At 49.2% G+C, this 24,194-nt stretch overlaps 1 protein-coding gene and 17 non-coding genes across 18 annotated transcripts; all 18 read left to right on the top strand.

The window, feature by feature from the left end:
* The first annotated feature begins 3,198 nt into the window (after positions 1-3,198).
* Trnat-cgu (transfer RNA threonine (anticodon CGU)) lies at positions 3,199-3,270 on the top strand. Its single transcript has one exon. It is a non-coding gene; the product is annotated as a tRNA-Thr (tRNA).
* A 5,404-nt stretch (positions 3,271-8,674) lies between these two features.
* Positions 8,675-8,746, top strand: Trnat-cgu (transfer RNA threonine (anticodon CGU)). The gene has a single exon. It is a non-coding gene; the product is annotated as a tRNA-Thr (tRNA).
* A 67-nt stretch (positions 8,747-8,813) lies between these two features.
* Positions 8,814-8,885, top strand: Trnat-cgu (transfer RNA threonine (anticodon CGU)). Its single transcript has one exon. It is a non-coding gene; the product is annotated as a tRNA-Thr (tRNA).
* Positions 8,886-8,953: 68 nt separating this feature from the next.
* Positions 8,954-9,025, top strand: Trnat-cgu (transfer RNA threonine (anticodon CGU)). Its single transcript has one exon. It is a non-coding gene; the product is annotated as a tRNA-Thr (tRNA).
* Positions 9,026-14,179: 5,154 nt separating this feature from the next.
* Trnat-cgu (transfer RNA threonine (anticodon CGU)) lies at positions 14,180-14,251 on the top strand. Its single transcript has one exon. It is a non-coding gene; the product is annotated as a tRNA-Thr (tRNA).
* Positions 14,252-14,318: 67 nt separating this feature from the next.
* Trnam-cau (transfer RNA methionine (anticodon CAU)) lies at positions 14,319-14,390 on the top strand. The gene has a single exon. It is a non-coding gene; the product is annotated as a tRNA-Met (tRNA).
* A 68-nt stretch (positions 14,391-14,458) lies between these two features.
* Trnat-cgu (transfer RNA threonine (anticodon CGU)) lies at positions 14,459-14,530 on the top strand. Its single transcript has one exon. It is a non-coding gene; the product is annotated as a tRNA-Thr (tRNA).
* A 67-nt stretch (positions 14,531-14,597) lies between these two features.
* Positions 14,598-14,669, top strand: Trnat-cgu (transfer RNA threonine (anticodon CGU)). Its single transcript has one exon. It is a non-coding gene; the product is annotated as a tRNA-Thr (tRNA).
* Positions 14,670-14,737: 68 nt separating this feature from the next.
* On the top strand, positions 14,738-14,809 carry Trnat-cgu (transfer RNA threonine (anticodon CGU)). Its single transcript has one exon. It is a non-coding gene; the product is annotated as a tRNA-Thr (tRNA).
* Positions 14,810-19,779: 4,970 nt separating this feature from the next.
* Positions 19,780-19,851, top strand: Trnat-cgu (transfer RNA threonine (anticodon CGU)). Its single transcript has one exon. It is a non-coding gene; the product is annotated as a tRNA-Thr (tRNA).
* A 67-nt stretch (positions 19,852-19,918) lies between these two features.
* Positions 19,919-19,990, top strand: Trnat-cgu (transfer RNA threonine (anticodon CGU)). Its single transcript has one exon. It is a non-coding gene; the product is annotated as a tRNA-Thr (tRNA).
* Positions 19,991-20,058: 68 nt separating this feature from the next.
* Trnat-ugu (transfer RNA threonine (anticodon UGU)) lies at positions 20,059-20,130 on the top strand. Its single transcript has one exon. It is a non-coding gene; the product is annotated as a tRNA-Thr (tRNA).
* Positions 20,131-20,197: 67 nt separating this feature from the next.
* On the top strand, positions 20,198-20,269 carry Trnat-cgu (transfer RNA threonine (anticodon CGU)). The gene has a single exon. It is a non-coding gene; the product is annotated as a tRNA-Thr (tRNA).
* Positions 20,270-20,336: 67 nt separating this feature from the next.
* Positions 20,337-20,408, top strand: Trnat-cgu (transfer RNA threonine (anticodon CGU)). Its single transcript has one exon. It is a non-coding gene; the product is annotated as a tRNA-Thr (tRNA).
* A 67-nt stretch (positions 20,409-20,475) lies between these two features.
* On the top strand, positions 20,476-20,547 carry Trnat-ugu (transfer RNA threonine (anticodon UGU)). Its single transcript has one exon. It is a non-coding gene; the product is annotated as a tRNA-Thr (tRNA).
* Positions 20,548-20,614: 67 nt separating this feature from the next.
* Positions 20,615-20,686, top strand: Trnat-cgu (transfer RNA threonine (anticodon CGU)). Its single transcript has one exon. It is a non-coding gene; the product is annotated as a tRNA-Thr (tRNA).
* A 198-nt stretch (positions 20,687-20,884) lies between these two features.
* On the top strand, positions 20,885-20,956 carry Trnat-cgu (transfer RNA threonine (anticodon CGU)). Its single transcript has one exon. It is a non-coding gene; the product is annotated as a tRNA-Thr (tRNA).
* Positions 20,957-21,073: 117 nt separating this feature from the next.
* LOC144164895 (uncharacterized) lies at positions 21,074-22,288 on the top strand. The gene has a single exon (XM_077695133.1). It carries the CDS (start codon positions 21,074-21,076, stop codon positions 22,286-22,288), a length of 1,215 nt encoding a protein of 404 aa, XP_077551259.1.
* The last annotated feature ends 1,906 nt before the right edge of the window (positions 22,289-24,194 follow it).

Below are 24,194 nucleotides of genomic sequence, written 5' to 3'. Positions count from 1 at the left end.
CGTGTAATGTGTGTCTACGGGCCCACCAATACAGCCGAAAGGAAGGCTTTCTTTGAAGAAATGCGTCCATGGTGTGAGACGGAACGGCTCTTAATTTTAATGGGCGATTATAATTGTGTTTGCTCAGCGCGCGACAAAAGCAGCACGACCAATTTCAGAGACGCCAGTACGGTGGTACTGAATGAGATAGTAGCCGGCTGCGCCCTGGAAGATGCAGGTGATAGCATGAGCAATGCAGGCACCGTTCGCTATACACACTTTCAGGGCAATAGTCATGCGCGGCTCGACAGGGTGTATCTTTCCGTAGAACTCGTACGTGAATGTGACAAATACGAAGTGACCCCTGTTTCATTTAGCGACCATTGTCTGGTGTCGTTAACACTAGGCAGGGCCGCTAAACGTGGAAACGCGTTCTCCTGGGGTTTGTGGAAAATGAACAACAAACTTCTGCAAGATGATAAATTCGTCGAAGCCGTTGACGCATGCGCACGGACCTCGTTTAGCAGCTCAGACGTGACGAACTTCAGTCGGAAGTGGGAGCTGTTCAAACAAGAAGTTAAGCTAAAAGGCCTTGAACGTTCTTCTCTAATGAAGAGCGACGAGAAAAAGAAAGAAGCCACGCTACGAAGTAATCTCGACGCTCTTATTGTAGCAGAATGTAGATCGCCGGGGACGTGCAGAGATGACATAAAGAATGTTAAAGCACAGCTCGAGGTCTTAGATCAGGGCAAATATCATGGCGCGCTTGTTCGCGCAAGAGCAGAAAAGATGCTGCTGGGAGAGGCGCCGACCAAAAGAGCCTTATGCTCCGAGAAAAAGTACGCTCGCAGAAATGCGATAGCGGAAATAGAAAGCGAAGGCGTCTTGTACAAGGATCAAGCCAGCATAGAACGCTGTTTTTGTAACTTTTACGACAAGCTGTTTGCACGTCACGCTATTGATGTCGTGGCGTTTAAGGATGAATTTTTGAGATTGTTACCATGCCTAAACAAAGAGATGTCAGCACTGCTCGAAACAGACATAACGGAGAATGAAGTAAGAAAAGCTATAGAGGAGTTGAGCCCGGGAAAGACGCCTGGCCCCGATGGGCTAAGCGCTGCATTCTATAAAAAGTTTAAAGAGTGCCTAAGTCCAGTGTTGTGTACGTTATACGCTGAGGCGTATCAGAATGGTGTGCTGCCACCGTCTTTTCATGAGTCGCACACCATTTTTATTCCTAAGTCAGATGATGACGCCAAACTCCGAGCTGTATCTGGGTATCGCCCAATCAGTCTCACTAATGTAGACTATAAGATTTTAATGAAAATTCTGGCGAGTCGTTTGCAGACTGTTATTAGGGACATCGTTGGACCGCATCAAACATGCGGTATAAAGGGGCGGTCGATAGTAACGAACATTCATACTGCTCGAAGTGTTCTTGAGTGTTGCGACAGCACTCAAGGTTCTCTAGCAATGCTCCAGGTAGACCTGGAGAAGGCGTTCGATCAGGTATCACACGAGCTCCTTATAGCCATGTTAGAGCATATAAATGTAGGGGCTGTTATTCTTCAAGGAGTGCGCATGGCGTATAGTGGGTGTTCAACTAGCCTCGTTGTGAACAAGTCGCTCAGCAAAGCAGTGCAGGTTCAACGTGGCGTACGTCAGGGTTGCCCATTGTCCCCATTGCTTTTCTGTGTATATGTAGAAGCGTTTTGTTTGAGTGTTATTGGAAGCAAAACCATCAACGGCTTTCGACTACAGTCGTGTGAGGTGCGTGTGTTGGCCTATGCCGACGACATTGCACTTTTCTTTATTGATAAAAGCAGCATAAGCGAAGCTGTAAAGACACTAAAGGCCTTTTGTAAATACAGTGCCAGCAGTGTGAACTGGCAAAAATGTTTAGGTTTCTGGCACGGCCAATGGGAAGAAGCCCCGGAGGTGTTTGAAAACATAAGCTGGCAGACGACGCCAACCAAATACTTAGGTGTGCCTCTCGAAAACTACGAGGACAGTGATCCCTACTGGCGCAGACAGACAGCTGAATTGCGTGATAGAGCAGAAAAATGGCAAGGCACTGGGCTCTCCATTTTTGCAAGAGGCTCAGTCTGCAATGTGTTCTTAATAAGTAAAATATGGTACGTGCTCCAGGTGTTACACTGTTCGCGTGCGCATGTGCAGGCGTTGCACCGCGTTTTCGCCGTGTTAATTTGGGAGTCCACGTGGGAAAAAACAAGTCGAACGAACTTGTTTCGGCGCGTGCGTAGCGGGGGCCTTTCCTTGTCTCATTTGTTTTTACGACAGGTTGTCAATCGTTTTCTCTTCCTTCGGGATGTACAAGACCCCTTTTTGCGTACTGTTTGCCAAATGAAGTTGTCTGTGGTGTTACCCGATTTTGTTATAGCGTCAGCACGTTTCCCTGTCTTGACAATGAAGGGATACTTCCGCGAAGTTGTTCAAACGACCCAGTTTTTGCGTGCCCGCTTCACGATGGAATACCTATGTAGCGTAACGCGGAAAAAATTGTATAATGATCTCGTTGACTCTGTATTTCCAGTTCCACTGTACCGGTCAATGTACCGTGCAGGGCCAGGCCAGGATGTGCTTAAACGCGTGAAATCTATGGCGGTACCGCCATGGGTTAAAACGTTCTTTTTTAAGCTCCACGCGGGTGTCCTACCAGTCAAAACGTGGCAAAAAGAGAAAGGACTGTACGTTCCGTGGGGGGTTGACTGTTATCCGTGCAAAAAGCCGGAGACAGTAGAACACGTGTTTTTAGAATGTTGGGATGGGGTCTTTTTTTGGGACGTGCTTCAGAGGACTTTGAAGAAAGATTTCCCTCTAGACGCCTACGGAATCAGGTTTATACCCATCGAGAATGACGGCGGGTTGCCGTATGATGTGGTGATGGTTTTGGCTCTGCACGGCATTTGGAAATCTCGCATGGCTATACGCCACCGCGATGTTGATGCTAAGCGTTCCAAGGAATACTTTGGAGAAACTGTTCGTTTGATTGTAGAGGTTTGGAAGACTCAGCCTGACCCCCCGGAATGGCTTCCAGTAATGGAGTCGCTGACAAACCTCAAGCAGTTTTAGCCATTTCCTGCTAGCAAAAGACTGTTAGCAGTTTTATCAGTGTATGTTACAGCTTTGTGTACCTGTTTTCATTGCTTTGTGTGCTTGTTCTCTGTCAGTGTGGCAATAAAGAAAAAAAAAAAAAAAGCCGCTATAGCTCAGTGGTAGAGAGCTGGTCTCGTAAACCAGAGGTCGTGAGTTCAATACTCACTGGCGGCAGTCATTTTTTTGTTTGTTGTAAAACAAGCATAAAACAAGGGGAATACGCAACAATACAGGTGATCGGGGCTGCTATAGCTCAGAGGATTCTGCTTCCGGCCACCACCGTGAACGGACGCAGGATGCAGGGCTCCTCAGGAGCGGTTAATGCGGCCATGCCTGGCCGCGGTAACAGGTTTTTTGCAACGGACGAATATTACCAAGTTTCACTGCCAACAGGTCGCAGTGTTTTAAATACTGTGTTTTTGCACGGTGATATGAGAGTCCGGCCGTATCGCGTGGAAGATTTCCGTGATACGCTGACTCGTCTGGGATTGCTTCCCGAGGTGCTCGCCTTGGGGGCGTTTCAGATGGGTCACGTATGGGCAGTGACGTTTAACTCAGAGCAAGGCATCAAGAAGATTTTGGAGGCCCCCGACGTGACAGTAAAGGGAGGAAGGTGCGTCGTTATCGACCCGGCCAATCAGGACTTGAGATTGAAGCTGCACTGGCTTCTTCATAATGTGACCGAGGAGGACGTCCGCGCCGCTCTCGCTCCTAACGGAAAGGTGAGCGACGTCTCCAGGGAACGTTGGAGGGTGCAAGGCGTACATGACAAGGGCTCCACCATGCGGTCCGTGACCCTCAAGCTCAACGTCGGCGTGAGGGCTGAGGACTTGCCGCACCAGCTCCGAGTGGCCGGTGAACAGGCGCTTGTGGTCGTGCCTGGCAGGACTCCGCAGTGTCTCCGCTGCCACGGTTCGGGGCACATGCGCCGTGATTGCAAAGTGCAGCGTTGCACTGTCTGCCGCCGCTTCGGCCACGAAGCGACACAGTGCACGCGGACGTATGCTTCGGTCACCGAACCCGCAGAAGGCGACGACCCAAACGAACTCGTGATGGATGTCGCAGAAACGGAAGAACTTGCGGCGGGAGGGAGCCCCAGTAAGGTCGAGACACCGGACCAGACCAAACAGGCGTCCGAGGCAACGGCAGCTGGCGTGAATGCGGTGGAGGGTGTTAGTGACAAGCTGTCTGCGGCCCATGACTTGGCAGACGACACTAAGCAAGCAACTCAGTCAAACGTCCCCGTCGTGAGGGAAGGTAAGGAGTTGGGTACGGAAAACGTCGAGACCGACGACGGGAGCCCTGTGAGGGACCACGAGCGCGAGGAAGACAGCAGTGTAGCGAAGCGTCCACGCCACTCCCACCCGGAGACAACGCTGAGCGAAGTGCATTTCGAACTAAACGCGTCGTCAAAAGGAAATGTGAGTCGTCGTTCAAGCTTCAAGCCGAAGCCGAACGTCGGCCCGTACGATCGCGGGCCCACTGGCACGAAGCTCCCGTGAAGTCCTGTCGGTGCTCTTTGTATGTGTACTCCGCTTTGAGTTACCGCTCCTGAAACGTTCTGTTTAACGTCTACGTTTGTTAATGCGGCAGTTAAAACACATTCAATGGGCTTGTTGTGTATGTGCCGGAATTTTTTTTAGCCTCTTTTTTAGGGCGGGGGAGGGGTGGGGGGGGGTGTTGCTGTCCGGCTCACACGATGCCTTATTTTGTATATTTATTTTTCGTGCTTGAAAAGAGCGATTTGCTTTACTTTGTGGTCCCAAGCACAGTACTAATTTTTTATTGTAAGCGCCGTGCATTGAGTCTGAATCCGAACAGAAATGATTGATATTATTAACCCTCTGCTTGTCGCTACGCTGAATGTGCGAGGACTTGCTGATAAAAGACGACAAAGTCAAGTCTGCCGTCTAATCCTCGAAAAAGAACTGAATATTGTAGCCATACAGGAAACAAAAGTTGAGGGGGAGGAGCAGACTCGGCGCATGTTGCGGCAGTTTACTGCGCACCATAATATTTGTATCTGCCATGCAGTGGGCGTATCCGGTGGCTGCATGCTATTGATCAAGCAGAGTTTAGGTGCAGTCATTCAAAATGTGGTGGCGTGCTTGGAGGGACGGCTGATTGTTTGTGATTTTGCTATTATGTCGCGCGATTGGCGAGCAGTAGTCGTATATGCCCCAACGAGGCCTGAGGAAAGAAAGGTGTTTTTTGAAGGCATACGAGTCTGGTTAGACACGGAGCGTCTTGTTCTTCTTCTTGGTGATTTTAATTGTGTATGCTCGGCCAGAGATAAATCAAGCGAAACACGTTTCCGGGATGCCAGCACTTCAGTTCTCCAAGAAACAGCCGAAGAATTTTGTTTGGAAGATGTTGGCGATGTAATGGTCGGGTCGCAAGCGGTGCAGTTTACTCATTTTCAGGGCAGAAGTCATGCCCGTTTAGACCGAGCGTATGTGTCGCTCGAGCTTTTGTCGAAGTGTTACGAATACTGTGTAACGCCCGTGTCGTTTAGCGACCAATGCCTTGTTTCGTTCTCCATCGGGGGGCGGAAACAGAAAGTTAACCGATTTAATTGGGATTTGTGGAAAATGAATAGCAAACTACTGCAAGATGAGGAATTTAGGAGTGAAGTAACTGAAAAAATTAAGAAACTAGAATTGGAGCGCTCCAGCTGCTCCTTCAAGTGGGAAATATTTAAGCAAGAAAGAAAAATGACTGCTTTAGAAAGGTCGTGCCCACTTAAGTACATTGAGCGAAAAAGAGAAACACTGCTTCGAAGCAACCTTGCTTCGCTTATTAGAGAAGAATGCCAGTTACCAGGGGTATGTAAAGAAGATATTAGAACCTTGAAGTCGCAGCTTGAAGTAATCGATAAAGAAAAATATCATGGTGCCCTAGTAAGAGCGCGAGCTGAAAAGATGCTCTTTGACGAATCGCCTACCAAGCGAGCGCTTGGATTAGAAAAACCACACGCTTGCAAGAAAAAGATAGCTGAGATTGAAAATGATAGGGGGATATGGACTGATCAGGCCGATATCAAGCATGCGTTAAGGGAATTTTATGAAACTTTATTTTCTGTTCATCCCACAGATATAAACAAATTTAAAGAAGAATTTCTGAGTGCGATGCCTCGTTTAGGAGATGACATAAGAGCCAACCTTGAAGCCCGTATAACCATAAACGAGATAAAGAAAGCAATTGATGACCTCAGCCCAGGAAAAACACCAGGTCCAGATGGTATTGGAGCAGCGTTTTATAAGTTTTTTACACACGAACTTAGTCCAGTGCTGTGTGATGTGTACGCCGAAGCATACGAGAATAATCTACTGCCGCCCTCCTTCCGACAATCGCACACTATTCTTATACCAAAAACCGAAGATGTAGTAAAACTCAGGAGCATGGGAGCCTATCGTCCAATAAGCCTTTCAAACATGGATTATAAAATACTAATGAAGATCTTGGCAGGGCGTCTGCAGTCTGCAGTACAGGATATAGTGGGGCCACATCAGACGTGTGGCATCAAAGGTAGATCTATAACAACTAATGTGCATATAGCCCGAAGTATTGTTGATTATTGTGACAGCACAGGACAAGTTGTAGCCATGCTACCAATACATCTAGAGAAAGCTTTTGATAAAGTCTCGCATGAATTGTTGATTTTAATTCTCCAACAAATTAACGTAGGACAAGTGATTACTCAGGGAGTGGAAATGGCGTACAGTGAAGGCAAGACGAGCCTAGTGATTAATAACGAGGTCAGTTCTCCCATCTCAGTTAAGAGCTCCGTACGGCAAGGCTGCCCCATATCGTCATTACTTTTCTGTATTTACATTGAAACTTTTTGTTTGAGCATTACAAGAAACTGTCGCTTTCGAGGTTTCGCACTGCAAGCGTGTGAAGTGCGCATACTTGCGTATGCCGATGACATCGCTTTGTTTTGCCGCGATAGGCAAAGCATATTAGAAGGCATAGATACCCTCAAAAAGTTCTGCCGATATAGCGGGAGTGCTGTGAACTGGGGCAAGTGTATTGGCTTTTGGCACGGCGACTGGGATTGTAAACCGAGAACGTTTGGCGAAATTAGATAGGACGACACGCCGACGAAGTATTTGGGAGTTCCGCTCGAGAATTACCGAGACAGTGAACCGTACTGGAGAAGGCAGGCGAGCGAAATGCGAGAGAAGGCAGAAAAATGGGGTGGAAAACAGCTATCGATGTTTGCGCGCGCAACCGTTTGCAATCTATTTTTTATGTCCAAACTTTGGTACGTAATGCAGGTTTTGCATTGTTCGCGAGCCAATGTGCAAAGATTCCACCGAGTGTGCGCAGTGTTTACGTGGTGCTCTACGTGGGAGCGAACTAGTCGAACTAACCTGTTCCGAAGAGTTCGCAACGGTGGTCTATCTTTGGCGCATCTTTTTTTGCGGCAGATTGTGAACCGCTTTCTTTTTTTGCGTGTCATGCGTGATCCTTTTTTGCGCACAGTCTGTCAAATGCGTCTGGGCAGAGCTTTACCACGATTTGTTGTTTCAAGTGATGGCTTTGTTTCTGGAATTCATGGATATGTTCGAGAGGTTGTGGATGCGACAAAGTTTTTGAGTGCACGTTTCTCAATGGAATATTTGGCGAATATGACAAGAAAAAAGCTGTATGGAGACCTTGTCGACACTACTTTGCCTATTTTTTTTATTTGATTGTAGGGTTTAACGCGCCGACGCAACGCAGGCGATGAGGCGCGCCGTAGTGGAGGGCTCCGGATTAATTTTGACCACCTGGGGATCTTTAACGTGCGCCGAAATCTCGTACACACGGGCGTTTTTGCTTTTCGCCTCCATCAGAAAAGCGGCCGCCGCGGCCGGGAATCGAACCCGCGACCTCGTGCTCAGCAGCGCAACGCCTTAGCCACTGAGCCACCGCGGCGGGTTACTTTGCCTATTCCACTGTACACATCCATATACCGTGCAGGGACAGGGCAGGATGTGCTGAAAAGAGTAAAAAGGAAGTCAGTACCGCCTTATGGTAAATCCTTGTTCTTTAAGCTGCATGCTGGGGTGCTGCCGGTGAAGACTTGGATGGTGGAAAAAAGCCTGTTTGTGCCGTGGGGGGAAGACTGTTTAGTATACAAAAAGCACGAGACAGTTGAGCATGTATTCCTAGATTGCTGGGATGGGGTTTTCTTTTGGGATGTTTTACAGCGCACGCTGAAGAAAGATTTTCCGTTAAACAGCCACGGTATTCGATACTTGGCTGCGGAAAATGAAGGAGCACCATACGATCTCATAATGATGCTGGCCCTGCATGGTATATGGAGGTCGCGACTGGCAGTTCGCTACAGCGATGTGGACGCGAGACCTGGAAGAGAGTACTTTTGCGAAAACGTTCGTCAAATTGTAGAAATTTTGAAAGCACAACCTTGTCCACCTGAATGGTTGCCTGTACTAGAAAGTGTAACTAGGCTTTGGCCTTTTTAAATTTTGACACTAGCAAATGATACGCTAGTGTTTTTACTTCAGCTGAAAGCTTGTGTTTGTTTTTGTTTTATTGAAGCCATGACCAGGCAGTAAAGAAAAAAAAAGCTGCTATAGCTCAGTGGTAGAGCGCTGGTCTCGTAAACCAGAGGCCGTGAGTTCAATCCTCACTGGCGGCAATCATATTTTGTTTGTTGTAAAATAAGCATAAAACAAGGGGAATACGCAACAATACAGGTCGCCGGGGCCGCTATAGCTTAGTGGTAGAGCGCTGGTCTCGTAAACCAGAGGCCGTGAATTCAATACTCACTGGCGGCAGTCATTTTGTTGTTTGTTGTAAAATAAGCATAAAACAAGCGGAATACGCAACAATACAGGTCGCCGGGGCCGCTATAGCTCAGTGGTAGAGCGCTGCTCTCGTAAACCAGAGGCCGTGAGTTCAATCTTCACTGGCGGTAATCAAATTTTGTTTGTTGTAAAATAAGCATAAAACAAGAGGAATACGCAACAATACAGGTCGCCGGGGCCGCTATAGCTCAGTCATTCTACTTCCGGCCACGCTCGCGGACGGACGTGCGAATCCTGAGCTCCAGCGGAGCGCCGATAGCGGCTCAGTGGAGCCGCGGAAACAGGCCAACGGGAAGCGATAACGAGGAGTACCAGATTATACTGCCCCAACTGCCTACTGGACGCATTGTTTTAAACACGTTGTTTTTGCACGGCGACGCGAAGGCCAGACCGTTTAAGGTCGAAGATTTTCGGGATGCGCTCGCACGGACTGGTCTGCTCCCCGAGGTTGTCGCCTTGGGGGCGTACCAGATAAACCACGTGTGGGCAGTAACATTCAGAAGCCCTGAAGCAACGAAGAAGATGCTCGCGGTCACGGAGCTTCATGTAAAGGGCCGGCGGTGCGTCGTCATCGACCCGCAAGATCAACAGGTCAGACTGAAGCTGCACTGGCTGCTGCATGGCGTCTCCGACGACGACATCCGGGCTGCCCTTGCGTCGTACAAGAAAGTGACCGAGGTGAACCGGGAGCGGTGGCGCGTCCAGGGCGTCACCGACAAGGGTTCCACAACAAGGACGGTGCTGCTGAAGTTAAAAAGAGGCCTCAAGATTGACGACCTGCCGCACCAGATAAAGGTTGCGGGCGAGCTCGCCCTTGTTGTGGCGCCGGGACGTACCATGCAGTGCCTTCGCTGCAAAGGCCAGGGCCATGTGCGGCGGGAGTGCAGGGTGCCCCGTTGTTCCAAGGGCCGGCGTTTTGGTCACGTCGATACGCAGTGTGTGCCTTCGTATGCGTCAGTGACGGGACCCGTTGACAACGAGGCTACTTCCGAGCACCTTATGGATGTCGTCGAGGCCGAGGAAGCAGCTGAAGGCGCAGGTGGGGGCGAGCCCTCCGAAACTACCACCTTGACCCCAAGGGAAGACTGCCTCACCGAGGAAGTAAAAACCCTAGAGGCCACCCCAGCAACGACGGCAGCACCAGAGGAGAGCTTGGGTGAAAGCGACGAAAAGTGCTTGGCACCCGAGCCCCCCAGTGCACAGGTGGGGCAACACCCGGAGAAGATGGACACCGACGGAGCAGCGACTTCGGTGGGGACGGTCAAGCGTTCCCGCGTCGACGCAGCAGACGGGAACGACAACATGGGTAACAAGAACAGCGAGGAGCCGCCGGCGAAAACAACGCAGATACGGCGGCCGTCGTTCAGACTCAAGCCTATCATCCCGCCCGACAGGAAACCCCAGGAAACGCCCCCCAACAGCGCAACACAGGGGACAGCGCAGTGGCGGGCGGGAGCGCCTAGCCAGCTCGAGACAAGAAAGGTAAGCGCCATGCTCTCAGCCTCTAATTAAAAGACACTGTCTTATGATCTCGCACTGACCGTAGCTACTCTCAACGTCAGGGGATTGGCTGGGAAAAGAAAACAGAGCCAAGTGTACCGACTGTTAACCGAACATGACGTTGACGTGTTAGCGGTTCAGGAAACCAAGGTGCAGGGGGAGGCAGAGACTGAGAGCATGGTGCGGCGTTTCACGTCGAGGTACTTCGCATGTGTTAGTCACGCAGTCGGCACTTCAGCGGGTTGCGTGCTTTTTGTGCGAAAGCTACCTAGCTTAGCTGTCCAAACTGTTACGTCGTGTTTGTCGGTGCGATTAGTGGTGTGTGATTACTCTTTACGCAGTGTCGGATGGCGCGTTTTGTGCATTTATGCCCCCAATTCTGGGGACGAGCGTGCTGACTTTTTTAATAGTATCAGGCAGCACCTCACCACTGATAGGCAAAGAATACTATTAGGGGATTTTAATTGCGTGTTAACCGCACGTGACAAGACAAGCAAAATGCCGTTCAAGGACGTCAGCACTCATATCTTGTCTGAGCACATTGTGGAATTCGGTCTTGAGGATGTTGCGGAATGTTTGGAGGGCGCAAGAAGCGTGCAATAGAGGCACTTTCAAGGCGCTAGCCACGCCCGACTGGACCGGATTTACATATCGGTGGAAATGGTTCCAATGTGCAGCAACTATAGTGTTTGGCCATTGTCTTTCTCCGATCATTGTCTTGTCGCGTGCAGAATAGGGCACAAAAAACGGCGGAACAATTTTACATGGAAATTGTGGAAGTTAAATGAAACTGTTTTAAAAGACGAAAATTTCAGCAACACAGTAAAGGACCAAATCAGGAAAATCGAACAGGGCAACCAAAATATGATCTTGGAAATGTGGGAACTAACAAAAGAAGCGTCTAAAATTAAAGCAATTGAACGGGCCAGCTGCATAAGGTTCGAACAAAAAGAAAAGGAAACGTCGCTCCGAGAATTGCTAAAAACTCTGACAGAGCAGGAGGGCAAACAGCCGGGCGTGTACAAAGACGACATCAGGCAAACAAAACAAAAGCTTGAAATAATCGACGAAGAACACTATCACGGAGCGCTTGTACGAGCAAGAGCGGTCCAGGCGATAGCGGGTGAAAGACCTACAAAGAGAGCCATGGGGCTCGAGAAAGCGCATGCTCGACGGAATCACATAACCGAGATTGACTGGAACGGCGAAACTTCCGGGGATAACAAGCACATCGAGGGTGCCTTTTTTGAGCACTACCAGTCGCTTTTTGCTTACCGCTCTGCCGATATCGAAAGCTTCAGGAGAGAATTCCTCAGCGACATGCCGAAGCTTGACGATGAAACAAAGGAGTGGCTACAACAACCAATAACATCGAAAGAAGTTGAAGACGCCATTGATAATTTAAACCCGGGGAAATCGCCAGGCCCGGACGGTTTGAGTGCAGCGTTCTATAAGGAATTTAAGAATGAAATATCGCCGGTATTAGTGGCTGTTTTCAATGAATCATTTAATTTGAAAACACTGCCACGTTCTTACGGAACTGCTCACACAGTGTTAATCCCCAAAACAGATGATGTCGGAAAACTTAAGCAGGTTACGTCATATAGGCTAATTTCACTTACGAAAGTGGACTACAAAATATTTATGAAGATACTAGCAAGTAGGCTCCAGGGAGTGATTCATAAAATTGTTGGCCCTCATCAGACTTGCGGCATACGGGGAAGGTCCATTTGCACCAATATACACAAGGCAAGGTGTGTACTAGAGTGTTCCGATGCCATGCACCTAGGGGTCGCTGTGCTTCAGCTAGACCTCGAAAAGGCCTTTGACTGTGTATCGCACGAAGTATTGTTTTCTATTTTAGACTATATAAACGTCGGTTCTGTTATCAAAGAGGGGGTAGCATTGGCGTACCGGAATTGATTTGATTGATTGTGGGGTTTAACGCGCCGACGCAACGCCAGCGATGAGGCGCGCCGTAGTGGAGGGCTGCGGATTAATTTTGACCACCTGGGGATCTTTATCGTGCGCCGAAATCTCGTACACACGGGCGTTTTTGCTTGTCGCCTCCATCAGAAACGCGGCCGCCGCGGCCGGGAATCGAACCCGCCACCTCGTGCTCAGGGCGTACCGGAATTGCACCACGCGGTTAGTTGTGAACAAGGCATTGGGAGCGCCCATTAACGTGCAACGCACTGTGCGCCAGGGCTGCCCCCTCAGCCCACTTTTGTTTTGCATTTATATTGAAACATTGTGTTTGCGCATACTCAAAGATGTAGAAACTCGAGGGTTCCGAGTGCATGAGGCCGAAGTAAAAGTATTGGCTTATGCAGACGACATTGCGGTATTCTGTGAAAACAAGGAAAGTATTATTAAAGTAGGTGAGATAACAAAACAGTTTAGTACAATCACCGGAAGCCTTGTAAATTGGGATAAGTGCCTGGGGTTCTGGCATGGAGAATGGCAATCAACCCCTGATACTTTTGCCAACGTAAGCTCGTTAACAACCCCCGTAAAGTACCTTGGAGCCCCACTACAGTGTTATAAAGACAGTGAGCCGTATTGGCACGAACAAACACAGGAGACTCGAGCAAAGGTAGACAAGTGGAGGGGGGCTTATTTATCAACCTTTGCTAGGGCAACAGTGTGCAATCTGTTTTTTGTTAGTAAACTGTGGTACGTGATGCAAGTGCTCCACTGTTCGCGCACAAATGTGCAAAAGCTGCAACGGGTCATGGCTGTTTTCGTGTGGGCCTCGAATTGGGAGAGGTGCAGCCGCACCAACCTGTTCAGGCGAATCAAAGATGGGGGACTGGGACTGGCGCACCTATTTGTGCGACAGCTTGTAAATAGATTTCTGTTTTTAAGGGATGTAAGCGACCCCTTTCTGAGGACAGTGTGTCAGGTGAGGCTGGGCAGGCTTCTCCCTGACTTTGTTGTAACCACCGGGTATATGCATGGAGGGATTTTTGGTTTTTTCAAAGAAGTCGTTGGAAGTGTTAATTTTTTGAATGCACCTTTTTCAAAAGAATACTTTAGTGCTGTAAAAACGAAAAATCTGTATCATGATATTGTGGATACCGTGTTCCCTGTGCCAATGTACAGAGCTATGTACTCTGGAGGCCCAGGCCAGGACGTTCTTAAGAGGGTGAAAAGGATGCAAATTCAGCCAGGGGTCAAGTCCTTTTTCTTTAGGCTTTTTCTTTACGCTGCATACAGGTACATTATTAGTACGAACATATATGGAACAGAGGGGGCTATTTGTACAATGGGGGAGAGACTGTTTTAGGTGTAAATTACCAGAGACAATAGACCACGTGTTTGTGCATTGTTGTGAGGGAGTGTACTTATGGGATGTGGTGCTAAGGACACTACGAAAAGACTTTCCCTTAAACCCTCACGGTATACGGTTTCTTGCAGTGGACAATGAGGCTGGAGTGCCTTATGATTTAGTAATGGTATTGGGCCTCCATAGCATATGGCGCTCTCGCACTGCAAAACTGTATAATGATATCGATGCACGTTTTGCCCGACAGTATTTTAAAGAGAGTATTCGTCGCTTTGTCGAAATTATTAAGTCTGAGGAGGTATAGCCGGTTTGGCTGCCAGAAATAGAGCAGCTGACAAAGCTGAGGCTATTTTAACTGACAATGTCAGCCCTTTATTGGCTGGCAGCCTCATTTTTCCTGAGTTCAGTGTTTTATTGTGATCATCTGTAATGTTGTTTTGCGTGTTGTCAAAACCAGGCAATAAAGAAAAAAAAGGCCGCTATAGCTCAGTGGTAGAGCGCTGGTCTCGTAAACCAGAGGCCGTGAGTTCAATCCTCACTGGCGGCAATCAAATTTTGTTTGTTGTAAAATAAGCTTAAAACAAGGGGAATACGCAACAATACAGGTCGCCGGGGCCGCTATAGCTCAGTGGTAGAGCGCTGGTATCATAAACCAGAGGCCGTGAGTTCAATCCTCACTGGCGGCAGTCATTTTTTTGTTTGTTGTAAAATAAGCGTAAAACAAGGGGAATACGGAAAAATACAGGTCGTCGGGGCCGCTATAGCTCAGTGGTAGAGCGCTGGTCTCGTAAACCAGAGGCCGTGAGTTCAATCCTCACTGGCGGCAATCAAATTTTGTTTGTTGTAAAATAAGCATAAAACAAGGGGAATACGCAACAATACAGGTCGCCGGAGCCGCTATAGCTCAGTGGTAGAGCGCTGGTATCGTAAACCAGAGGCCGTGAGTTCAATCCTCACTGGCGGCAGTCATTTTGTTGTTTGTTGTAAAATAAGCGTAAAAAAGGGGGAATATGGAAAAATACAGGTCGTCGGGGCCGCTATAGCTCAGTGGTAGAGCGCTGGTCTCGTAAACCAGAGGCCGTGAGTTCAATCCTCACTGGCGGCAGTCATTTTTTTGTTTGTTGTAAAATAAGCGTAAAACAAGGGGGATACGGAACAATACAGGTCGTGGGGGCCGCTATAGCTCAGTGGGATTCTGCTTCCGGCCGCGCTAGTGTGCGGACGCGGGATGATTGGCTCCTCAGGAGCGGTGAATGCGGCCATGTCTGGCCGCGGAAACAGGTTTTTTGGCCAGGAATCGGGAGATTACCCCGTCAGTTTGCCAATGCTGCCAACAGGTCGGTGTGTTTTAAACACCATTTTTCTTCATGTGGACGTTCGTGCGAGGCCTTATCGCGTCGAAGATTTCAGGGACACTTTGGCTCGTTTGGAACTGCTCCCCGAGGTGCTTGCCTTGGGGGCGTATCAAATGAACCACGTATGGGCCCTGACATTCAGGGACGAAAGCGGCGTAAAGCGCATGCTCGAGGCCACCGACGTGAAAGTGAAGAAGCGCCGGTGCCTCGTCATCGATCCGGCGAACCAGGATGTGCGGATGAAAGTGCACTGGATTCTGTACAACGTGCCGGACGACGAGGTGCGAGCGGCGCTGCTTCCTTACTGCCGTGTCGTCGACATCGGACGCGAGAGGTGGCGTGTCAAGGGTATGAATGAGAAAGGTTCGACGACGCGGTCGGTGACCCTCAGGCTCAACGCCGGTGTGAGGCTCGACGACCTGCCGCACGAGCTCCGGGTTGCGGGCGGCCAGGCGCTCGTGGTCGTTCCAGGCCGGGCCCCGCAGTGCCTCCGCTGCTCGGGGACGGGCCATATGAGGCGCGACTGCAAGCTGCCGCGCTGCACTGTCTGCCGCCGCTTCGGTCACGAAGCGACGCAGTGCGTGCGGACGTATGCACATGTCACCGGACCTGTCGGAGACGCGGACGCGGCTGAAAACCGTATGGACGAGGAGGAGGCGGAGGCTGCGGCAGCCGGCGGAGGTGGTGCGTCCGCACCCGGGGACCCTTTGGCGGAACCAGACGTGGAGGACGTAAATGCTGCTCCCGTGGAGCAGCAGTCGACCTCCCAGAACGACCCAGCGCCGGTGACACCTGTGCTGGACGCGAAAAGTGAGGATTGTGTTGGGGCGGGTTCGACGAACACCGCCTTAACGCGTGAAGGGCGTGACGCCGGCGACGGCCACGGAGACGACCGGGAAGCCACCATCACGCGGCCGCGTAAGGAGGACGATAAGCGTGAGGACTCTGGTGACTCCGGCAACGTCAAGGCAAGTGTGGGCGGGGTTATGCTGAGGCGCCCAAGCTTCAAGCCAAAGCCCAACACCACGCCTTACGACAGAGGACCAGCGGCGGGGAAGCCTCCGTAAGCGAAACGTTTGCTGTTTTTTGCGCGGGAGGTCTTCGCATGAGCGTTACGGCACGGACAACACTTTTTCTTTTTTTGAGGGGTAGAAAAGGGGGCGGGGCTAGTGTTCCTGAAACGTGTGTGTAACAGTGTGTTACTTGCTTTCATCTTCCATTCATGCGGTGTTTATTTCATCATCTGCGTTGTGCCACCCTTAATGTACGCGGCCTTTCCGAGCGTAAACGTCAGAGTCAGCTGTACAGAATCATCAAGGAGAGGGAGTTAGATGTCGTAGCCTTTCAGGAGACGAAAGTAGAGACCGAGCAAAGCACGGAAAAGATGGTGGGTGTGTTTAGTCCTAGTTATGAAGTCTGCGTCAGCCATGCGGTGGGATTGTCAGCAGGTTGTCTGATTTTAATACGTCGGAGCAGCGGCGTAGTAGTGCAAAACGTTACGTCCAGTTTAAATGGGCGCTTTGTTATTTGTGATTTTATTTTAGCGTCAAAAGAATGGCGGATTGTTTGTGTGTACGCGCCTACAAAGGTCGACGAAAGAAAAGTGTTTTTTGAAGAGTTAAGGGCCTGGCTTGACACAGAACGGGCTCTTGTGTTACTGGGAGATTTTAATTGTGTGTGCTCGGCTCGCGATAAATCAAGTGGCACTCCTTATCGCGATGGAAGCACGATTGCATTGAATGGTGTCACAGCAGATTTTGGTTTGGAAGATGTGGGGGATATGTTGGAATGCAAGACGCATATCCAGTTCACCCACTTTCAAGGAACGAGCCACGCAAGATTAGACCGAGCTTATGTGTCGTTAGAACTTGCGCCGGAGTGATCTGAGTATAGTGTTACACCTGTGTCGTTCAGCGACCATTGCCTAGTGTCGTTCTTGATTGGAAAGCGCAAAGATAAAAAGACCTTCAACTGGGATTTATGGAAAATGAACAGCTTATTATTGAAGGATGAAGAATTTGTAAAAGATGTAACGAAAAACATCAGGAACCTTGAACAGGATACATGTGACTGTGCCTCTAAGTGGGAGAACTTTAAAGCAGATATTAAGATGACAGCATTGAAAGGTCAACTGCCTTACATTATGATAAACGAAAAAAGGAAGTTCTGCTTAGAGGAAACCTGGAGACTCTTTCTGCACTAGAGTGCGAGTCACCTGGACTGTTTAAGGAAGACATTAAAACTTTGAAACATCAGTTAGAAGTTATAGAACAAGAGAAATATCATGGTGTGATAGTGCGAGCCCGTGCAGAAAAGTTCATGTTTGGGGAAGCCCCTACAAAGAGAGCACTCAGCTCTGAAAAGAGATACGCGACCCGCAATTCTATTGCGGAAATAGAGTATAAAGGGCAGGTTCTTGATGAACAACAAGCAATTAGCAATGCCTTTTGTGATTTTTATGATGGTTTGTTTTCGTGCCAACCTGCAAACTTAGAAGGGTTTAAGGACAATTTTTTAAGATTCTTGTCGACGATAGATGAAGAGGTGAAAGAAAATTTAGAAGTACCAATTACAGTGGAAGAGGTTAAGAAGGCTTTTGATGAATTAAGTCCGGGAAAGTCTCCAGGCCCTGACGGGTTGTGCACGGCATTCTACAAAGCTTTCCGCAATAACCTAAGTCCAGTTTTATGTGACCTCTACTCAGAAGCCTACACACTGGAAAGACTGCCCCCTTCGTTCTCACTATCGCACACTGTACTCATACCCAAAACAGATGTAAAAGAAGAGGTCAGAAAAGTAACTGCGTATAGGCCGATATCTTTGACGAATGTAGATTATAAAATATTAATGAAAGTCTTAGCAAGGAGGTTACAGAGTGTGATAATAGACATAGTAGGCGAACATCAAACGTGTGGAATAAAAGGAAGGTCTATAACTAGTAATATACACATAGCACGGAGCATTCTCGAGTGTTGTGACGGCATGAATGAGGTTGTAGCCATGCTGCAAATAGACCTTGAGAAGGCATTTGATAAGGTCTCTCATGAGCTACTCTATACTATTTTGGAAAAAGTAAATCTAGGGAAAATAATAACGGAGGGCGTAAGACTGGCGTATAAGGAGTGTTCAACAAGGCTGGTAATAAATAGGTCAGTGAGCCGCCCAATATATGTCACGCGTTCAGTACGGCAAGGATGCCCGCGGTCCCCTTTACTGTTTTGTTTGTACATCGAGTCGTTTTGCGCTAGCATAATAAACAGCCATAGTATTCATGGTTTCCAGTTGCAGGCATGCGAGGTACGTGTATTGGCATACGCGGACGACATCGCTTTATTTTGTCGTGACAGAAAAAGCATTAGTACTGCAGTGGCGTTGCTTAAGACGTTTTGTGAATATACTGGGAGCTCGGTAAATTATAGCAAGTGCTTGGGATTCTAGCATGGCAATTGGGACGTAACGGCTACTGTCTTTGAAGGTATGAACTGGCAGGTTGTGCCGGTCAAATACTTAGGCGCTCCCCTTGAAAACTACAGAGATAGCGACCCGTACTGGCGAAGCCAGACGACTGCGTTGCGTGATAAAGCGGAAAAGTGGGAAGGGAAGGGGCGTGCGCTGTCGATGTTTGCGCGCGCAACGGTGTGCAACATATTTTTGTTCGCGAAACTTTGGTACGTTTTGCAGGTGATTCACTGTTCTCGCGCCAATGTTCAGCGGCTGCATCGCGTTTGTGCTGTTTTTGTTTGGGGCTCGTCCTGGGAAAGGACAAGTAGGACGAATCTTTTTCGAAGAGTTCGCAAAGGCGGTTTATCGCTCTCGCATCTGTTTTTGAGACAAGTTGTGAATCGCTTTTATTTCTTGCGCGATGTAAAGGACCCCTTCCTGCGCACCGTTATTCAAGTCAGGTTAGGCAGGCTATTGCCCCAATTCATTGTTACGTCTTGTCAAAGCTGCAATGGGGCAGTACACGGGTATTTAAAAGAAGTTGTTCAAGCGACATAATTTCTTTGTGTACGGTTCTCTATGGAGTACTTGAGTGCCGTGTCGAAAAAAAAAGTTGTATAAAGACCTTGCTGAAATCTGTTTTCCTGTTCCTTTATACCGATCCATGTTTTCGGTGGGCTCAGGGCAGAACGTCTTGAAACGTGTAAAAGCTATGGCCATTCCCCCGGGTGTTAAAACATTTTTCTTTAAACTGCACTGTGGAGTTTTACCAGTTAAAACATGGATGTTGGAAAAGGGTCTGTTTGTGCCATGGGGTGTCGACTGTTCTTTGTGTAAAAAGGCCGAGACGGTGGAACATGTTTTTTTGGATTGTTGGGATGGGGTGTTTTTGTGGGACGTTCTTCAGCGAACATTAAAAAAGGAGTTTCCGTTGAGCCCTTATGGCATCCGGTTTCTGGCAGTGCAAAACGATAATGGAGTGCCTTACGACCTAGTGATGTTGCTGGTCCTCCACGGAATATGGAGGTCTCGAATGGCGTTTCGGCACTGTGACGTAGACGGAAGGCCAGCAAGGCAGTATTTCTGTGAGAGTGCCCAACGTATTGTAGAAATGTGGAAGAGTCAGAAATGTACTCCTTAATAGTTGCATGAATTTGAAAAGGTATTGTCAATGCCCCGTTTTTAGTTATGTAGCGCTGGCTTGAGTGAAGTCAGCGATTTTATCATATGTACCATTGTTTCTGGATTTTGTTTGAAACCGGCAATAAAGAAAAAAAAAGCCGCTATAGCTCAGTGGTAGAGCGCTGGTCTCGTTAACCAGAGGCCGTGAGTTCAATCCTCACTGGCGGCAATCAAATTTTGTTTGTTGTAAAATAAGCATAAAACAAGGGAAATACGCAACAATACAGGTCGCCGGCGCCGTTATAGCTCAGTGGTAGAGCGCTGGTCTCGTAAACCAGAGGCCGTGAGTTCAATCCTCTCTGGCGGCAATCATTTTTTTGTTTGTTGTAAAATAAGCGTAAAATAAGGGGAATACGGAAAAATACAGGTCGTCGGGGCCGCTATAGCTCAGTGGTAGAGCGCTGGTCTTGTAAACCAGAGGCCGTGAGTTCAATCCTCACTGGCGGCAATTAAATTTTGTTTGTTGTAAAATAAGCGTAAAACAAGGGGAATACGCAACAATACAGGTCGCCGGGGCCGCTATAGCTCAGTGGTAGAGCGCTGGTCTCGTAAACCAGAGGCCGTGAGTTCAATCCTCACTGGCGGCAATCAAATTTTGTTTGTTGTAAAATAAGCATAAAACAAGGGGAATACGGAAAAATACAGGCCGTGGGGGCCGCTATAGCTCAGTGGTAGAGCGCTGGTCTCGTTAACCAGAGGCCGTGAGTTCAATCCTCACTGGCGGCAATCAAATTTTGTTTGTTGTAAAATAAGCGTAAAAAAAGGGGAATACGCAACAATACCGGTCGCCGGGGCCGCTATAGCTCCGTGGTAGAGCGCTGGTCTTGTAAACCAGAGGCTGTGAGTTCAATCCTCACTGGCGGCAATCAAATTTTGTTTGTTACAAAATAAGCGTAAAACAAGGGGAATACGGAACAATACAGGTCGCCGGGGCCGCTATAGCTCAGTGGTAGAGCGCTGTTATCGTAAATCAGAGGCCGTGAGTTCAATCTTCACTGGCGGCAATCATTTTTTTGTTTGTTGTAAAATAAGCGTAAAACAAGGGGAATACGGAAAAATACAGGTCGTCGGGGCCGCTATAGCGAGCGCTGGTCTTGTAAACCAGAGGCCGTGAGTTCAATCCTCACTGGCGGCAATTAAATTTTGTTTGTTGTAAAATAAGCGTAAAACAAGGGGAATACGGAACAATATCGGTCGCCGGGGCCGCTATAGCTCAGTGGTAGAGCGCTGGTCTCGTAAACCAGAGGCCGTGAGTTCAATCCTCACTGGCGGCAATCATTTTTTGTTTGTTGTAAAATAAGCGTAAAATAAGGGGAATACGGAACAATACCGGTCGCCGGGGCCGCTATAGCTCGATTCTGCTTCCGGCCGCTGCGCAGTGCGGTCGCAGGATGACGAGCTCCGTTCAAGGGGCGGTTTTGGCGGCCCCATCGGCTCGCGGTACTAGGTCTTCTGTTTTTGACAACTCTGCAAACCAGGAATATCAAGTTATTCTGCCTCATTTGCCATCCGGACCATCTGTTCTCAACACCATTTTTCTGCACGCGGACGTGAAAGCCAGGCCATACCAGGTGGAGGATTTCCGCGACCCGCTGGTGCGTCTGAATTTGCTGCCCGAGGTTGTGGCCTTGGGCGCATATCAGATGAACCACCTGTGGGCCGTGACGTTCAAGGACGCCGAGGCAGCTGCGAAGCTGGTTGCCGCCTCCAAACTTCAAGTGAAGGGGCGGAGGTGCCTGATCTTTGATCCGCGGAGCCAGGACGTACGCCTAAAGCTTCACTGGGTGCTCCACAACGTCCCCGACGGCGAAGTGCGAGGCGCCCTGGCGCTTTACGGGAAGGTCACCGAAGTGACCCGTGACCGCTGGCGTGTGCCGGGCTGCACTTCGCAGCTCTCGACGACACGCCTGGTCACCCTACGACTCAAGTCGGGCGTCACCGTAGACGACATCCCGCACCAGCTACGGATCGCCGGTGAGCAGGCCCTTGTCGTGGTGCCCGGACGGGTACCGCTTTGTTTGCGCTGCCACCGGAGTGGCCACATTCGTCGGGAGTGCCGCGTCCCACGGTGCGGGCGGTGCCGCCGCTACGGCCACAGCGACAGCGAGTGCGTCCGCACTTACGCGAACGTTGCCGGACCAGGGGACGACGACCACAAGTCCGAGTACGTGATGGACGCCGAAGACGCGGAGAGCGCTTCGAAGGGCAAGGAAGAGGAAGGCGACGCGGTGAAGGAGGCAACGCCCCCTGAACCTGCAGCCGCCGTGGCACCGAGCGCCGAACGACCTGCCGTAGGAGAAACGCCCACCGAAGTCCCGGACGTTCAGGGCAACCAAAACGCCACGGACAGTGCGGGCGTGACCGAAGCACCACTCCTGGCGTCGGAGGGAGAGAAAAGCAGGGAAGAAGAAGAAGTTGAGATGACAGGTGTCCTTGCTGGCTCTTCAAAGCGTACAAGGGATTATGTCGAGGGAAAACAGGCCAGCACCGCCGAGCCGAGCGGTGACGAACCCCCGGCGAAGGCTCCGACGCATGCTCGACGGGCGTCGGTGAAGGTGAAACCCAACGTCAACGCGGAGCGGCCCAGGAAGCCACCGGACACATAACGTAACGTCCCTGTTCGGCCCTGCAATGTGAACAATGCCCCCTGATTCTCTCGTGCAGTGCAGCGCAGCGAACAGCCGTCTCCGGGGAGTCTACGGACAAGGCCACGGCAACGCACACGGAATATCCGCCGTCGCTACACTGGAGCCCAGGGTTCGTTGAGCTGGCCGTTGTATTGTGCTCTCAGTGTGCTTTAATTCGATATTATGGCTATTTTAAATAGGCCGCTTCGCATTTCTACTTTAAACGTAAGAGGGCTTGGGGCTAGGCGCAAGCAGTATCAGCTGCGAAGGATTATGGACGAAAAAGAAATAGATATAATGGCCATTCAAGAAACAAAAATAGAAAGCGAAAGCAGCACTGAGAGCATGATAAGGCCCTTTAGTGGCCGCTACAGCGTTTGCGTGAGTCATTCTGTGGGAACTTCGGGGGGGTGTTGTATTTTGGTTAGAAATTCAGTTGGTATTCGTGTACAAACAGTTACGTCGAGTGAAACTGGCAGAATTGTGTGTTGTGATTTCAACTACTGTGGAGTAGAATTTCGTGCAGTGTGTATCTATGCACCAAATGTTACACGGGATAGGACGTTTTTTTTTGAAGGGTTATCTGATTATTTAAAGCTGCAAGAAAGAGTAATTTTATTGGGCGACTTCAATTGTGTGTTAGAACGAAGAGACAGAAATATGTCGCCGCGAACAATTGATCAGAGTGCAATGGTCTTGACAGAAGTTCTTGAAGACTGCGAACTAGCAGATGTAGCACACTGTGCGGTTAACAGAAGTGCTTTAAAATTCACGCACTTTCAGGGCACGAGCCATGCGCGGCTGGATCGTGCATACGTATCTTTCGAGCTCGCTGCGGCGTGCAAGAACTACGTGGTCGATAGTGTCTCTTTTAGTGACCACTGCCTGGTTTCATTTTTGTTGGGGGAAAGGAGGGAGGATTGTAAGAAGTTCAGCTGGGAACTTTGGAAATTTAATGTAAAATTATTACAAGACACCACATTCACGGATAGAGTACAGGAAATTGCGGAAAAACAAACAAACGACAAAATCAGCAGCTGGCGGGAAAGGTGGGAGGTATTCAAACAGGAATGCAAAATGGTAGCGATGGAGAGGGGGACAGTGCTTAAACGGCAAGAGAGGGAAGTGGAAAACCAACTCAGAAATAATCTGCAACACATGTTAAAACTCGAAAGCGAAATGCCTGGGGCATACAAAGAAGATATTAGAACTATTAAAAATAAGCTGGAAGCCATCGATATAGAAAGATGTCGGGGAGCGACCGTGAGGGCGAGGGCCGAGGTGTTTTTGGCCGGCGAAGCGCCAACAAAGCGAGCGATAAAAGACGAAACACGGTACGCGAGAGGAAATGGTATCGAGGAAATATACTGGCGAGGCGCGCTTACCAGTGACAAAGAGAACATAAAAAGTGCGTTTCAAGAACATTACACAGATTTGTTTAGCCCCACAGTTCCAAAAACTGATGAGTTCAAGCGAGACTTTCTTCCAGCCATGCCAAGATTGGGAGACGATGTGAGGGAGGAGTTAGAACGACCGATATCGCTTGGCGAAATTCAGACGGCAATATCGGAGTTAAAAGTAGGTAAGTCGCCAGGACCTGACGGGCTTGGTGCGGATTTTTATAAAAGGTTCTCGGATATAGTAACTCCGTTTTTATTTATGGTCTTTCGCGAGGCGTACGAGTCCAAGGTAATTCCGCCGTCGTTTGGTCGCACACACACCGTCCTCATGCCCAAATCGGAAGACCGTGTTAAACTTCAGTCGGTTTTTGATTACCGGCCGATTACATTGGCCAATGTAGATTATAAAATCCTTATAAAGATCTTAGCGCAACGAGTGCAGAGTGTTATAACAAGTGTAGTAGGGCCGCATCAGACCTGTGGTA

Source organism: Haemaphysalis longicornis, unplaced genomic scaffold (assembly GCF_048455015.1).
Source record: "Haemaphysalis longicornis isolate Haplotype H1 unplaced genomic scaffold, Haemaphysalis longicornis Haplotype H1 scaffold_14, whole genome shotgun sequence".
NCBI lineage: Eukaryota > Metazoa > Arthropoda > Arachnida > Ixodida > Ixodidae > Haemaphysalis > Haemaphysalis longicornis.
Note: the sequence above shows the minus strand (reverse complement) of the source record. Positions and strands in the feature narration are given on the sequence as shown.

What these genes read in the sequence shown, in the direction of transcription:
- LOC144164895 (XM_077695133.1), top strand. Translation starts at nt 21,074, where the DNA reads ATGACGAGCTCCGTTCAAGGGGCGGTTTTGGCGGCCCCATCGGCTCGC.